Source organism: Macrotis lagotis, chromosome 2 (assembly GCF_037893015.1).
Source record: "Macrotis lagotis isolate mMagLag1 chromosome 2, bilby.v1.9.chrom.fasta, whole genome shotgun sequence".
NCBI lineage: Eukaryota > Metazoa > Chordata > Mammalia > Peramelemorphia > Peramelidae > Macrotis > Macrotis lagotis.
In genome coordinates, this window is record NC_133659.1 from 320,056,205 (window position 1) to 320,073,441 (window position 17,237).

Sequence of the window (17,237 nt, forward strand, 5' to 3'; positions counted from 1 at the left end):
AACTTCTGGGCTACTGCCATTGATCTTTGAAAAATCATTGCCAGTTAGAGAGGCACCCTAGAATGTCCTGGCATTCATAAAAAGGTTGAATCTTGAAATTAGAAGCCAATGAGCTTGACTTGGATTCCTGGCAAAATTCTAGAACATATTGCTAAAGCTTTGGTTTGTGAGCATTTAGAAAAGGAAGCAGTGGTCACTAAGAGCAGGTCCTTCATCACGGACAATTAATTCCAGACTAACCTCATTTCTTGTTTTGAAAAGACAACCAGACTAAATGATCAATGAAATTCCATGGACCTAATAGACTTAGTTTTCAACAAACCATTTGACAAAATCTAACATTCTTTGTGAGTGTCCCTGATAGAGATAAGAGCTAGGTAGAGTTTAGTATTGGTTGAATGACTGCCCCAATGGTTAATCTTTAATTTGGGCAGGGGAGATTTCTAATGACAGGCCCCTAAGGATCTTGGCACTGGGCTAGTCATCATTTTTATCAATGATTCTGTTGAAGGCTTAATTGGATGGCATGCTTATCAAATTTACAGATGACATTAAGCTGGAAGGGATAATTAGCACATTGGAAGACAGTCAGGATCCAAAAAGATCTCAACAGGTTAGAATTATAGACCAAATCAGACAAGGTGAAATTTAATAGGGATAAAAGTAATGCTCTGTCCTGGTATTTTAAAATATTGATACAATTTCAGAACTGGCTTTGCAACAGTTCTTATAAAAAAAATAAAAAAATTTCTGAGGGTCTCAGTGGACTGAAAGCTTAATGTGAGAGAAACATGTGATGTTGTGGCCCAAAAAGTTATTGCAATCAAGCTACACTAAAATCATTCAGTCAGCAGACATTTATAATGTTGTAGATACTGTACCTAAGCTCTGGGAATATGAAGAAAGGCCAAAAAAAAAAGCACAAAACAAAACAAAAACGGAACCCTCTTCTCAAGAAACTCATAATCTAATAGGGAAGACAATATGCAAATAACAATGTATACACAAGTTTTAGACACGGTAATAAGAATTTAATTTAAGAAAGAAGCATCATATCTAGAATTTGGACTGTATTTGAATTATTGTGATTACTACATTTTAAGAAAGATGCTAACAAACTGTAACATGTCCAGAGGAGGAGATGCAAGGCTACGAGAGGCCTAGAGACCAGGCCAGGTGTGAGTTAGCTGACTTAATGGGTATATAAAATGATAGTTGTCTTGAATTGTTTCAATGGCTATCACATGGAAGAGGAGTTCGATTTTTGGTCCCAGGAGGAAGAACTAGAAACCAAGGATGGAAACTGATGGTATCTGATTGAAAGAAAAGTTTTCCTAATGGTTTATACTATTCCAAAGTCGGCCCTATTGCTAGAGGTCTTCAGAAAAAAGTCAGGTTAACTTGATAGGATTGTAACAGGGATGATTCTTGGTAGCTTAGATGATCATTGAAGCCCTTTCCAGTTCTGAGCTCCAAATCATCTGCAACAGTTTCACAGACAAGTTAGCCCAATTTCAGCAAAGTTATATTATATAAATACATGCATAAGTGTTCATATATACTCAAATATGTATAAATATATAACTATCTGATGTATATGTGTGTGTAAACATATATTTATATAGTGAATTTCAAGAATGAAAATTTTTATAGTGGTAGGCATGGAGGGGGTTGTTTAGTCATAGTAAATGGAAAGTGGTTTCCTATTTCTTAATTCTTTCTTCCTCTTTGGATCTTGAATCATTTAATGGATTCAGAAATGGTTCCTGCTGTTATTTTATTTTCTTTGTACCTGAAAAATGCACAGATTACATCCCCTGCCACAGAAGAGCAGAGCATCAAGGAAACTCTCTTTGATTTATACTTTAGTTAAATATAAACTATTTCTAATTCATATTAGACATGAACAAGGAACTATTTTCTAAACAGCTAAAAAAATTTAATATGGGGATCCATAAAAATTTCTACCTGAAAAACAGGATTTTCCTACTTTAAAAGTCCATTGACTAAGGAAAATAGAAAAACTAATTAATCATTCAATTCCTTCTCATTTCAATTTCATTTTGCAATGTATTCTGGAAAAGCAGAGTCTGACTACATCCCTATTATTATTGCCCCCTTTTGGTTTCCTGTGTTGATTAACTCCCTCCTCTGTCAAGGGCATGAACTAAAATGTCTCCATGCCCCCCCATGTAAGTAAGTCCTACCAAAAATATTCTGTTTCATGGTTTGGATTCAATGTCGAGATGAATTAGGTAGATTCCCTTTATAGTAGACTGTTGGGAGGAGAGTTGCACCACATGGGCATATTTGGATGGGTGACCATCTTCATTACCAAGATCATAGGTCTATTGGCATATTAGAATCTACAATAGATCATTTCTCTAGAGATTTCTATCACCAGCATTCCATTTTCTAATAGCCTCCAAGAGCCCTTCTTCCTGTAGACCTCTGATCTTATGACTAGTCAGAGATTTTCAGCTGTTCAGTGGGTACCAGCCTGTTCTTTCACCCTGGGTACAGACAGTGACAGTCTGTTCCCCTGTCCTAGACTTTCATGCACAGAACAGAGCCCTTCCTACATCATTAAGCCCCCAGGGAGAGAGCCCTTATCCCACTTCTTGGAACAACCCAATCCACTTCCAAAGATTTCTAATTGTTCAGATGCTTGACCTTCTCCATCAAGCCTCAATTTGCCTTTTTGCAACCTCAGGTCCTTGATTCTGGTTCTACCCTCTGTGGTCAAGAATAACAGTTCAAATCCCTCTTCCATGTTCAAAGATTTGACCATGAATTAATTAGTTCTGAGTAGATGAATGTGTATCTTTCTCTGATCGGAGCTGATCATAGGAGTAAAAGCAAAAATTTTAAAAAATGCCTTAGGATCATCCAGTCCAAAAGTTCTTAGCCTTTTGGGTGTCATAGACCCTTTTTGGCTGTCTGGTGAAGCCTAAGGATGCCTTCTCAGAAGAAAGTATGAAATAAATTATATAGAATTACAACAGAAATGTGTTCTATGGAAATACTGTTATGAAAATATTTGTCCTTTCCAAGTTCCTAGTACCCTTGAAACTGAGGAATCTGTAGATTTCCAGGTTAAACTTTGATGTTGTTCAAATCCTTCATTTTACAGATAGGAAAACTGAGGTACAGCTAGGAGTATCAATTTGCCCAAAAGCCCTCAGAGGTATAACAGAACAATGATTTGAAACAGGAGTCTCAGATTACAAATCCAGCACTCCTTCCACTGTGCTCTACTCCTTTTTATTATCTTATTTTATTTTATTTTTAAATATTTATTTAAAGCAATGAGGTTAAGAGTGACTTGCCCAAAGTCACACAGCTAGGCAATTATTAAGTGTCTGAATCCGGATTTGAACTCAGGTCCTCCTGACTTGGCCAGTACTCTATCCACTGTTCCACCTAGCTATCCCCACTCCAAACTCCTCTTTTAAATGAAAATATTACATTTCTTGGATTTGGGGAGTACACAGATTTTAGTCTTTATTCTAGTAATAGGTGAAAATATCTTAAAGTAATTAGAGCCTTAGTATCACGTGACGTCTTCTCAATTCTGTTCTCAGTGGGCGCAAAAGCCTGGGATTTCCTGAGTTAAGCAAATGAAGAACATTATATATAAATATATATGGATGCAGGCGGGTGTATGGGCGAATGATTGACAGCCACTGTGTTCACTGTTGGCAAATATTCTTTTTTATGGTCACACCTGGCATCAGGCATCTCCTTCCTCTATTTTTAAAAAGCAACCTAATGAGAAGCCCTTAGAAGGCTTTGGGCAAGAGCTACATGGAATCTCCCATGCCTCCACCCCCCCCCCCCCATCTTGTTCCATCCCCCTGCCCAGCAATGTTCTTATGGAATAATGTGAAATTAATATTACTTGGAGAATGGTCAAGAACTCATCTTCTAATCTGGGAAGTTTTTTTTTTTCAAATGTTGGGCCATAGCCAAGAGGGTAAGCTACCCATGAACTAGCTAATGTCTAGGGTCCTGGAGCCAATGTAAGCTAAATGAGAGAACAAACTAGACCTTGCTAAACTCAATCATGATCAGTTCTCTAGTATGGACTTCTCAAGGCCAGGAGCTATGTAACTTTTGTCTCTACTACTTCACAAGCATAAGTAGGCATTTTAGAAATGTTGAATTGAAAATTCTCTACCTTGGATTGAGACCTAATAAGGGGTTTTAAAATTCTGGTCTCTATACTTATAATTGTGACCTTTGGCTCACTTCTCTGCCACTTCTCAATTTCTTCATTTTTTGTTCTTGGTAACCCCTGAGGTCTGTTCCAATTCTATGGAATGATTTACTCCTAAGAGGAAACAAAGGCAGCATCAAGCAAAAGAAACTACAAAGCTGTAGATGGTCTAGTTTGCAAAAGTCTAGTGTTTTTCTTCCATCTAACACTTTTATGATCCAGAATAGGGGGGTATAGGGATGAAGACTAAGCATCATTGATTCTTTTTTAACTTTACACATAAACGGATTCATTTACAGTGGTTCAGTCTTAATTTCACAATCTAATTATTTGTGGGGAAAAAGATACTTTGTTTGAAGTCTGAAGATGTTGGATCTGTTCCTAGTTCCAGGGTCTCACTGCTCTTTTACCTGTGTTTTCTTGGGAAAATACCCAGAGCTCCAACTTCATTAGAATTATAAAACATGTTAAGGTTACATTTTATTTACATTTTATTATTTGAGCCTTGCTGGAACACTGTCATATAGGAAGACAGATATTATTGTTCCCATTTTACAGATCAGAGAACTGAGGCTCTAAGAAGTTACATGACTTTCCCACGGTCATGCAGCTAGCAAGTGTTAGAGCTGGCATATGTACTTAGGTCTCCCTCACAACAAGACTAACACCCTATCCGTTGTGCCATACTTTCGTTCTTTAGGCTTTTGCGGAGACACAGAACAAGGTCTATGGCTGTGAACAAGAATGAGAACACTATCAGATTTGCCAATACTTTACATATATTTTCTCATTTAATGTGTTCACATTTAATCACTGAATATTAGACTTTTGTGCTTCAATGTCCTTATTTTACAAATGAGAAAACTGAGAACCAGAATGATGCGATGACTTGCTCCGGGTCACACGGTCAGTTTGTAGATGCCACTCGGAGTAGAACTTTGGGCTTCTCTCTCCATGATATTGGAAGGTCCTTTTGAAAAGGCTTGTGTGATGTGTCCCTTTAAATGACTAAATATGAAACCCTTGACTACTGAGAGCAGGATGTGGGCTCCCCCTGGAAAGGAACCAAACCCTTTATAGAGTTGCAGAAACAAGACCATGTTCAGTCATCCCAGCTTAGAGCTACCACCCGTGCACGTCAGTTAGAAGTCCGTAGCCCATGTCATGCAGTGATGCCATTGGTGGCATACCTGGGCCTTCTTACAGTAGGTGACCATATGGAAAAAAACAGCCACAAATAGATCCAGCCTTTCAAAAGTATTTAGTGCTGAGAGTCTATGCTGGGGAAGTGGAAAAGATGACACGCAGGCAGGCAAGCCAATCGACCTAACAGCAGGGGCTTGATTCTCCTGTTCCTCGCAAAGTCAATGCAACATAGATGGTTCTTAGAACTGCTTGGAGTTCCCTTCAATATAGTTCTTCAGTCATTTTTCTTTTTTTTTTTAGTTTTTTTTTTTTTTGCAAGGCAATGGGGTTAAGTGGCTTGTTAAAGGTCACACAGCTAGGTAATTATTAAGTGTCTGAGGCTGGATTTGAACTCAGGTACTCAACTCCAGGGCCGGTGCTCTATCCACTGTACACCTAGCTGCCTCTCTTTAGTCATTTTTCAATCATGTCCAACTATTCATGACCCATTTAAGGTTTTCTTGGCAGAGATCCTGGAGTGGTTTACCATTTTTCTTCTTCAGCTCATTTTACAGTTGAAGAAATTGAGGCAAGCAGGGTTAAGGTTAAATGACTTGCCTAGGATCACTCATGACCTAGGGTCACTCATGCCTAGGTATACTGAACTAGTTGCTTAGTCCGTGTCATTTTAATACTTCTAAAGTAATCCCTAAAGATTTGTCTTCTCACAGTCTTATTAAGATGAAGAAGACCTGAGCTGATAGGAAAAAAAAAGTTTGCACTTTTGCTCCTTGAAGGAGGAAATGCTTTGTTTTTTTATCTCTATCTCCCTAGGGCCTGGTACATGACAGGAGCTTAATAAATGTTTGTGGAATGAAGACTCATAGATTTCAAAATTAATAAATGTTTATCAAATAAAGGATCATAGATTTCAAGCAGTAAGGGGCTTTAGAAATCTTTAAGGGAAACTTCCCCTTATTTAAAACATTTTTTTGCAAGAGACAAGTGTTTCCATAGTCCTATTTATAGAAGATAATTCCATTCAAATATTTTGGGGGTTTTTTGCTGCAAGATACTTATTTAAAGTTAGCTTTTATATTGGTTTTTTTTTCTACTTCAGTTTCTTCATCAGCTCAGCAGTAAAAAAAAAAAAATGCCAAAAAATGAAATACAAACTCATCTCAATAGCAGGTTTTTGCTTACTTTGATTCCTGATCTCATAATCTCATGACTGGGACATAGTAGGTGATCAGTAAATATTGATTGATTGATTGGTGATCAGTATGTTCCCTCTAATAATGCTCCTCAAAGGCATTTCACCTGCTTGCTTAAGATTGAAGGAGAAATTCTATTGCAATAAAGAATGCAACTAGCATTCTAAAATGAGGTTCTATTTGCTAAGCAAATAGGTTGATAAAGTTACATTATAAGCTTTTCATCGTCAGTGAAAGAAGCCTTGAAAAGCAAGGAACCTTTTCTCCCAGAGAGCCAGAACTTGTTCCTTAATCTCTGTCAGACTCTTGTTAAGACGAAGACGGCATGTGTCGACAGTAAGAAAACATTTAAATGATGTGGCTTGGGAGCATGCATCCAGCCAAAAGGAGGGTCATCACTGGAAGACATAATGTTCCCAGAGGGTAACAGAGAATGAGAAACTCGCCCGGTGAACTTTAGAAGACAGAGTTTGCCTTCTTGACAGCTGAAGCAATAGGGCTATACATCAAGAGGGACAAACAAAATGTATTGGACACTTGCTATATATATATTTTTATTGTGGGTATTCTTTGGAGTTTCAGTAGAAGGACTAAAGGGGAAATGGAGCTCAAACTACCACTAAAAATGAAGACCTAAATCATGTCAATCCAATCGTATCTAAGTGCTAAGGATTTAGGGAAATGGGTGTTAAGAGGGAATCATTGCTGACATTTGCCCTCTCTGATTTCCTTCTCCTCTTAAGCCTTCTTCTTCTCTACCCTCACCTCACCTCTTTTTTCTTCTCTCCTGTGTCTTTATCCTTTAATTAATCTTAAAATTTATTTCCCAAACCATAGTTAAAATTACTTGATTATAGGAAAGCATGGAAGGAAACAAAGGTTGGGAAGAGGGAAGAAGTGGAGGAGAGAAAGAGCAAAGCCAATGGTAACTTGAGCCAAGCATGTGCCAGTCCACCTGGCACATTCTCTGACCAGTGCTTTTGTTTAGTTGAATTGAATTGGTTAGCTGAAGGAGAGTGGGGAGAGCTTGTATTGGCTAGATGGGGAGCGTGAGTCAGAATGCGATGAAATCAGCTAGTACTTAGCTTAAGAAAAAAATGGATGGGGATATGCATAAGCAAAAGTGTTGAAAGAGGATTTTCTACCTCTAACACTTCTCCCTTTTTGCAGAAACGAAGTTCTATGAAGTCAAGGATTGGTTTGTGTTTGTTTTGTCTTTATATGCTCTAGCACAGAGAAACTGCCTGGTGAAGGGAGATAGAACTGACCTGGGAACCAAGATTGCTTGGGGTCAAGTGTGCTGGGTGGTCTTAGGCAAGTTATTGAATCTCTAAATAAAAATTTTTTAGGCAAATCTCTAAGACTATGAAGGGAAGTTGCTGACCTGCATGGGTAGAGAAAGTTCTAGATCAAGTATGTGCAACCCATGACCCATTTAGGCAGCATGATTACATTTTGTTATTATGCTCATTGTTTATTTGGGTTACATGAGAATCATAAATAAATATTCAGTTCTATATGTGGCCCTTGGCAAGTTTTTGTTGGGCAACACTGCCCTTAGTAGAGCTAAAAGATTGGACACACGACTTAGAGTGCCTATCCCCAGGGAACCATGCTCCAGATTAAGAGTCTAGATGAATGCACAATGAGCTCAAAATTTCTTTTAGTCCCTGACTTCTGGCACAGTACTGTGCAGAGAGTAGGTGCTTAATAAATGCTTATTTATTTTAAGAGGGAAATAATAACAAGAGCATCTAGACCCTGAACAATGCATCATTGTAGTGATTGACTTGACCCCAAAGCAGAGTTGAGAAAATGTACTTTCCCTCTCTTGCCAAGGTGGGGTCAGAATATTTTATATATTGTCAGACATGGTGAATATGGTTTTTTTAAAGTTTTTGCAAGGCAAATGGGGTTAAATGACTTGCCCAAGGCCACACAGCTAGGTCATTATTAAGTGTCTGTGGCCGCATTTGAACTCAGGTCCTCCTGACTCCAGGGCTGGTGCTCTATCCACGGTGCCACCTAGCCGCCCCCATAGTAAATATGTTTTAATTAGTTTTGCTGAACTTTTGTTTCTGTTTTTTTAACCATTCTTTTTAAATCTTAGTTACAAAGAATGTTTAGGCTGAGAAGTTAGCTAAAACAAAAGAAATAAAAAATAAGCAACAAAAAGTTCATTGAATTTCAAATACATTTAAATTTTAAGAGTTAGAAGGGATTTCCTTAAAGTCTTTTGTTCTATTCCCTCTTCAGGGAAAAACATCCCTTCTAAAATAGCTTCAACAGTCATTCAGTCTCTACTGTCCTGGTTTTCTAATTCCCAATTCCAAACTTCTGCACATTCCCAATACCTGAAAGTCCCTTTCTTTTGTAGAAGCAGAAGGAGCCTCTCTTCAAATTTATGAAATCCAATCTCTTCCATAGTCTTCGCTAAGTGGAAGTAAATTACTGATGATATTTTCCCACTAGTCCAGAGATGGCAGAGAACATACCAACCTAATGTACAATCGGACATACTGTGAATGTTTAGTGGATGAAAGGGGATATTTGGTGTTATCAGATACCACTCAAAAAAATGGTGAGGACAGTAGTCAAATCACTGAAGAGAGTGATGAAAAAAATGGGTCGGAGCAGAGACAAATCTGAAAAAGTTTAGTCATGTAAAGGAGAGAAGGAAGACATATATCGCCATACATTTCGAAAAATCTTCCTACTATTGAGAACAATGATGCTATTTTTCATAAAATTCAGTAATTCACTTAGCTTTCATGAAAATTAACATAAATAACACATTTCTGTTCTATTTGGTATGAACTGAAAGGCAGTATGGTATAAAGGGTAGAGAGTTGGCCCTGGAGTTGGGAAGACCTGGGGACAAGTTGTATGTCGGTCATATGAAGCTGGGTAACTCCAGTGAAGTGATGTAACCTCTCAATGTTCCATTTTCAATGGGTAGATAGAGAATTCTCACTGGGGACCTCCCTGCATGGTTGGGATAGAATCTCAAGTCCAGATGAAGAACAACAATGTTAATGACACACATAACAAAGTGAATTAGATGTTAGGGTGATGGAAAGATAAATTAATTCAACAGATTGATTTTAAGCCACCCTAAGTAATCTATTCAATTGACATCTCTTATAATTTCAATCTTTTGGCTGTTAAATTAGATAGATGCATTATATTAGAATAAAATATTAGCACCTTGAGGATAGGGACTAGTCAGTTTTTGTCTGTATCTTCAGACCTAGCATAGTGCCTTGCCCACAGTAGCTGCCTAATACATTTTTTATTGTTAACTCAGAATACTGGAATAATTATGAATAGAGTGGTACAGTGAATAGAGTGCTGCACTTGGAGTCAAGGCACTTGAGTTTGAATACTGCCTCTGAAACCTCCTAACTTTGTGACCTTTGGTCTAGTCTCTCTGAACCTCAGTTTCCTCAGCTGAAAAATAAAGGTAATTGAAATAATATATATGCTTTCAAAATAGTAAAGCTACATAAATGTCAATTATTATTTTTCCTTATATGAAATGTATAGTTTAAGGTTCAACCTGTCATTTATGTCATTTTTTAATGGTATGTGTGATGTCCTACAATATTTATTGTTTCTCATTATTTATGTTGTCTCCCACATAAGAATGTTACCTACTTGAGCACAGGAGCCATCTTTACTATCTGCACACACACACACACACACATGACTTTTTAAATAGTAAGCATTTAATAAGAGCTTCACTCATTCATTTATAGTAGTGCACACACATATGTATATATATATATTATGTTTTACAATTTACAGATTGCTTTCCTCAAGACAACCCTATAAGCTATGCTTATAGTTTTATTTTTCCTATTTTACAGATGACAAAATCATTATTGCCTTTGTTTTTGCTATTTGTTGCCTTTCTTTTCCTTTTTTTAATTTATTTAGTGCAATGGGATTAAGTAACTTGCCCAAGGTCACACAGCTAAGTGATTATTAAGTATCTGAGTCTGGATTTGAACTCAGGTTCTCCTGACTCCTAGGCCGGTGCTCTATCCACTGCACCGCCTAGTTGCCTCTGCCTTTCTTGATCCCAATGACACTTCCCACTGACATGCCCAGACAGAGCTGCAGATCATTATTAGATTTCCATGTCTCTTCTTAGATCTCTGAAAATAAAATGCTTTGACTGAAGGTTTATCTTCTAACATGGCAAAGACATAAAAGCATTTTCATTATCCTTTCCCTGAATCTGTTAATTGTATTCATGGGAAGGGTCTCCTCACAGCCTGACTTCTACCAGATTAGTAGGTTATATTTCTCTGTATGTCTTTACAGGTTTGTACACTTCTTTGTGGTTGTCTTAGAAGTCACATATCGGGCGGCTAGGCGGCGCAGTGGATAAAGCACCAGCCCTGGAGTCAGCAGTACCTGGGTTCAAATCCGGTCTCAGACACTTAATAATTACCTAGCTGTGTGGCCTTGGGCAAGCCACTGAACCCCGTTTGCCTAAAAAAACCTAAAAAAAAAAAAAGAAGTCACATATCTACCTGATGAATTCTTGCAAACACTCATCTCTTCTCCTATGGTCCAGGAAATATCAGCATAGATTCTACTTGAGTTCAAATCTATTCTAATGATCCATGAGTTTTTTTCAGTGTGGTACCCTCATAACTAAGGCAGATGGCATCTCTTGAACAACTTAGTAACTGATCTTAAAGAGTTTCTGGGGCCAGAAAATTCATCCCCCAAGATCACTCAGGTAATGAGTCTCAGTAGATCTAGAAAGGCCAGTCACAGTTCTTGGGGTCAGCCTGTACCTGAAGGTCATTAGCTTGGTAGGACCTATGATATTGTGTGCTCTCCTGGTAAGATTGCTAAGCAAGGGTTCTTAGTCACATAAAGATCCCTCTGCAGATGAATTCCTCCAAATAAGGGTTTTAAATGAATGAAGGAAATGCTAAATTTCAGTTAGAGATTGGTGAAAATAATCATGTAGGTTTGAGTTTTTATTGCATCCAAGGTCATGGACCCCTGGAATCTATGTGTGAACCCCCAGATGAAAGCCCTGCGCTTTCACAGAATAGCCTGGTTTGTCAGCTACAATGAGTCATCATAAGAATATGTTAGGTGTGGGGAGAAGCAGAACAATGAGGTGCAAAGTAAGGTCAGTCAGTCAATAAACATTGAATCAGCGCCTGTTATGTTCCAGAATATACATGCTAGCCATACAAGGAAGGTATGTGCCAGTCCCTACTCTCAAAGAGCTCACAGTCTAATGTAGGAAATAACATACAAACAAAACAATTCTGTAAAAAAACACCAAGCTATGTTCAGAACAAATGAGAAATAATCAACAGAAGCAATTAAGGAGTGCCCAAGATTTAATGTCTTTGGACCCAAGTTGAAATACCAGGTCTCTTACTGACAACCTATGTGACACTGAATTAGTTATATAAATTCTCTGCCTCAGTTTCCTCAATTTTAAAATGAAAGGGCTGGATTAGATGACCTCTAGGATTTTTTCCCCAGCTCTATATCTATGATTCTATGAATATTAGAATTTTAAAAGCTATATGTAGAGGACGTTGGCAAACTGTAGAATATGAAGCAAACGGTGCATAGTCTCTATTAAGACCTTGGGAACCTTCAAATAAGAATAATCTTTTAAAAAATAAATTATTGGACAGTGTTGGCATATGGTCCCCAAAGTAGTGCTTAATTTTGAGTATTAGGTACATGAATTTTGTTTTTACTTTTTTTTTTCCTTTCTCAATTGGATTGGGGGGGTGGTGGTGGGAAGGAAGACAGTGAGAGAAAAAGATAATAAATCCTTGTTAATTGAAGAGCAATTTAATGTAAAGAGCAATCTCTAATTTAAAAAAAGAAACAGAACAGAAAACCAAGATCATTTTACAAATGGAAAAAAAGGTGGGAAGTGGGCAAAGTGAAGTTTAATGAAGTGAGAATATATTACTGGATATCACTTAGCCTGTAGCCCCCAAACAGGAATAAATGGGGGCAGCTAGGTGGCACAGTAGATGGAACACCAGCCCAGATTCAGGAGGACTTGAGTTCAAATCTGGACTCAGACACTTAATAATGACCTAACTATGTGACCTTAGGCAAATCACTTAACCCCATTTGCCTTGCAAAAAACAAAACAAAACAGGAATAAATGGGAAAAAAATTGGGGTATGCTGTAAAGTGTGACTAACAGAGGTGACATCGAGCTGTTAGGATCCTGCTTAACATTCCTTTGGGTTAAACTATCGAGTGTTATTTGGCTTATGTAATAATCACAGGAAAGATATGGTTTCATCAGTGGTTTCCTTCTGTTTTCTACATTCCACCACCCTTTTCCCTAAAGGACTACATGTCTTTCTCTCCTCTCTGAAATTAGTTCAGCAGTTGGCCTGCTCAAGTTTCACAGATTCACCTGTTCAATGCATCTGGAGCTCTTCAACATGTGTGAGAAAGTACTGTTCTTGTCACATCTTTGGAAATAGCAGCATCTCCATAACCCAAGTTCATTGACTGGAACACAGTTATAATTCTAAGACAAAATTTAAACCGCTAAAATTGTCTAGTAATTCAGAAGAAAAAAAAAGCCCTTCCCCCAAAATGCTCCGAATTGTCCATGATAAATCATCTTTAAATAGTACAAACTATTTGGGATTTTTTCCAGCTGCATAATGCTACAAATAAGAATGATTATAAGCTTTATAGATTAATAAGTATGCACAGTAAAAGGCAAGGGCTGAAATGAGTGTTGATTCATGTCCAAGTTCTCTAACGCCTTCAGAAATTGACAGTTGTGTGCATAATAATATAGTAGTTAAATGAATATATCTCAGAATAAATTATTTAAATCTTTCTGCTTCATCCAGGAAAAAAATATGTATTCTTTAAATCTTGTGGTTTCTCTCATTTACTTACAGATTTCAGTATATCCATGATCCCGTAAGACTCAGTATACCCTCAATGGTACAGAATGCACATTATCCTTATATTTTTATTTTATATGATTCTTGTCCATATTCTTCATGAATTCTAAATAGATGATCTACTCAATTCACTAGAGGTCTTTCTCTATTTAAAAAAATTATATTTACCCAATATTTAGACTGTCCATCTGCTTTTTCTTGTTTTAACTTAGGGGTTCTCAACCTAGGGTCCATTAACTCTAAGGAGTCCATGGTTAGATTTTAAAGATTCCATAATTTGAATTGGAAAAAGATTCCATCTTTATTTTCACTAACCTCTAACTGAAATTTAGCATTTCCTTAAATTATGAGTTTTGAATAAAAATACTTATTCTGAAAAAGGGTACTTTGGCATCATCAAAGAAAAAAGGAGTTCATGATTTAACAGTAGTTAAGAACCCCTGCTCTAATAATATGATTTGCACACCTCCTTTTCTTTCTTTTTTTTTGTGGTTGTTTTTGTTTTTTTAGTTTTTGCAAGGCAATGGGTTTAAGTGGCTTGCCCAAGGCCACATAACCAGGTAATTATTAAGTGTCTGAGGCCAGATTTAAACTCAGGTACTCCTGACTCCAGGGCCAGTGCTCTATCCACTGTGCCACCTAGCTGTCCCCCCCTTTTCTAATCCTAAATGTGAATTTACCATCTTTTACATCATTTATCACACACACAAGTAATTATAGATGATATCATACAACCATTTTCACTGACCACTCATCTTTTTATTGTCTTTTGGGCACCTGATATTTTTTATTCTTCTGAGATCATGATATTCTATGATTAATGATCATTTGGTATCATTGGGAGAATATTGGTGCTGAAAAATATATTTTAATAGCACAAAATAGCTTGGAATCAATGAATGTAACACATAATTTCACAGAATGACTGAAGTTTGGGGGATCTTCATAGACCATTCCCTTTGCAACTTCTCCAGTAAGAAATCATTTAGCCATCCCTTAAAGATAACTGCTGGTGGGGAACACAATACCACCTTAGGCAACCCCTTCTGAACCAAAATTGTCCTCTGCATCTTCTACCTATTGCTCCAAGTCCTTTCCGCTAGGAACAAATAGAAAAATTCTTCCTTTTTCCCACATGGTAGACCTTCAAATACTTTAAGGAATCTCTTCTTTTATCCAAATTAAACATTCTTTAAAACATTTCTCAGCTGATCTTTGAATGGTAGAGTCTCCAGTCCTTTTGCTATCTTGTTTGCTATCTTTCCCAAACTTTCTTATTTATCAGTATCCTAAACTAGGATGTGGTAGCCAGAATGGAAAACAGCATTCTAGATATGGTCTGACTATAGCAGAGTCTTTCAATGTAACCAGATAGTGATAATCAAAGTCTATATTTTTACTTTTATCCATTTCTGATTAATTAGAGTCAAAATCTTAAGTAGCTCTTAGGTTGGAATTATGAAGGAATTGTTTCTGATTCATTCAAAGAATTAATTTGCATCTCAAAAAAATAAACTGTAATGACCATACATTTTAGAATTGATTAAATACTTAATCACCATCCTCTTTTCTGTTATTAGCTCTTAGACTTCCAAGGACCACTCCTTTTAATTTCATTTAACCTTCTCTTGTCCTTTCTGTTGGTATTTTGCTGACTTGCTGGAAGCTTAGTATAGTGGCAAACCAAACCTGGGGATTGAACTTCTTATTTTGTTGGTAGGTATTCATTCCAATGCAGGACACTCCTCCCCACTATCAATCATCTCTAGTCAAGAATCACAGAGACCCTAGGCCTCTCAAATTCATAAGATTGCTTCAAAAGTTGGACATGTCCATCACAAGATCATTATTTAGTCACCTTTACTTGGGAAAGAAATAAAACAGAAGTGGTAGCAAAGGACCAATTACCCAGGGCTTTAGATTCCATATATTCATTATTTGACATTTCCCCTTTTGAGGGAACAGGGGGAATAGGAGGTGGGGAGAACAGGCTTCTACCAACTTCTCCAGGGAGAAATTTGAAGACGACTCCTGTGTTCAACAGATTGAAGAGAAGAGAAAGCAGTTGAGGCTAGTGGCTTTGATCCTATGTCTGGTTACCATTTCTGAAGAAATCTCTCTTGTTGATAGATAAGTAGCATTCAAATGCATGTCCCATACCATTCATCTTAAAGGATTCTATACTTTAGTCTTAATAGTAGTGCATTCCTCCATTCATCAGCTGAAGTGTGACCTTGGAGTCCCTTTCTTCAACTATGAGCATTCCTTAGGGAGCAACCATTCTCCTGTGAAAATGAGTCTTTTCACAAAAGTAGCCAAATACTGAATCTATGATAACAATAGGTAACATTGAGATAAATCTTCCTTAAAGTTTGTACAGTCCTTTGTATCTATTACCTCTTTTGAGCTTCACAATAACTCTATGAGAGAGATATTTCTCATGGTATTATTCTCATTTTACAGGTGATGAAGCAAAGATCATTTAAACAATTTTCCTGTAGTCCAAGAGTGTATCCAAAGTGGGAATCAGACTTGGATTAATTCTAAGTCTACTAGTGTTTCTATTACACCACATTAACTATCAGTTCATCATTGTAATGTATACCTTAGAAATGTTCCTTGGCATATTTTTAGTTGGTACTTCAAGAATAATCCTAGGTGATGTTGAGCTACCTCTTTCTCCTACTGAGTCCCTGTCAATGTACTGCCTGAGTAAGTTGACAGTCTAGAACTAATACTGAGGTCTAGAAATATATGACCTTGAACTGAAGTTTTTCCCTATCTCAACAAAGCCTAGTAATTCCACTACTTTTTTTTTCATTATTTCTAGAAAATGAAGCACCAGCCCCACCTCCTGAAGGTAAGTGAATATGCTGCATGGGAAATTGCTATCTGGTCTATACAGTTAACCCAGGCATTCAAATGTTTTTCACCTGCATTGGTTGTGGTGTGTGTGTGTGTGTGTGTGTGTGTGTGTACTGAGAACTAACTATGATGAGAGAATTTTGGCTGATTTCATAATTCATTAACCAAAGATATAACTATAGAAGTGCAATTAGAGCCTTGACCTGCGATGATGAATATAGAGGGTGCTGACAGCACTTGCAATATGACAACAACTGAATTAACACTTAATATTTGGATTGTAACGAGATGAGGCAGTTTATCTTTTTGGTAGCACCCATATGTTCATATTATACCAGAACTACTTGAGGGTAGCTAAGAACATCTGTGCATGCAAGTCCACAGTTGTGCATTAGCCTCTCCTGGGATACATATATGCCCCCTGAAGTGAGACAGAGAATTCCTCTGGGGGTGAAAAAGACAGATGGTAAGAAGGACAATGGGTCCTGGCCTTCTCATTGGACTGTACACACTTCAGATTCAATCTTTATGTTTCTGCTTCTCCTGGAGTCCTAGAAAGACCAAGAATTCTAAGTGGAAGTAGCTCCAATTCCAATGTTTGGTTTGGTTTTTATCACCCTCCTTTTCCATCTTCCTTCCCTGCCTTCAACACTATCTCCTACACAGATGTCAGTTCTCCAGACTAAGCTGACCACAGTTCACTTCCCATAGTATGGGTTTGTCAATTTTAATTTTTGATTTCTTGCCCATACCAGTGATAAAATTATAAAAGGAACTCCCAGTGTGGAAACCCTCCAGTCAAGCTACTCCTTTGTTACTTAATAGTTTTATTTGTCTAGGCAAATTTAAAAAAATGAAAAACCCATGCAACATAGT

The 17,237-nt window shown here is 37.3% G+C and overlaps 1 protein-coding gene across 9 annotated transcripts in view; it reads left to right on the plus strand.

Annotated features, from left to right (window-relative positions):
• MYBPC1 (myosin binding protein C1) overlaps positions 1 to 17,237 on the plus strand; it is a 108,680-nt gene that overhangs the window by 10,854 nt on the left and 80,589 nt on the right. For all 9 annotated transcript variants that reach the window (XM_074226692.1, XM_074226695.1, XM_074226693.1 and 6 more), the window contains exon 2: positions 16,327 to 16,356. In XM_074226692.1, the coding sequence (XP_074082793.1) occupies positions 16,327 to 16,356 (30 nt within the window). The remainder of the gene's footprint in view (positions 1 to 16,326; positions 16,357 to 17,237) is intronic.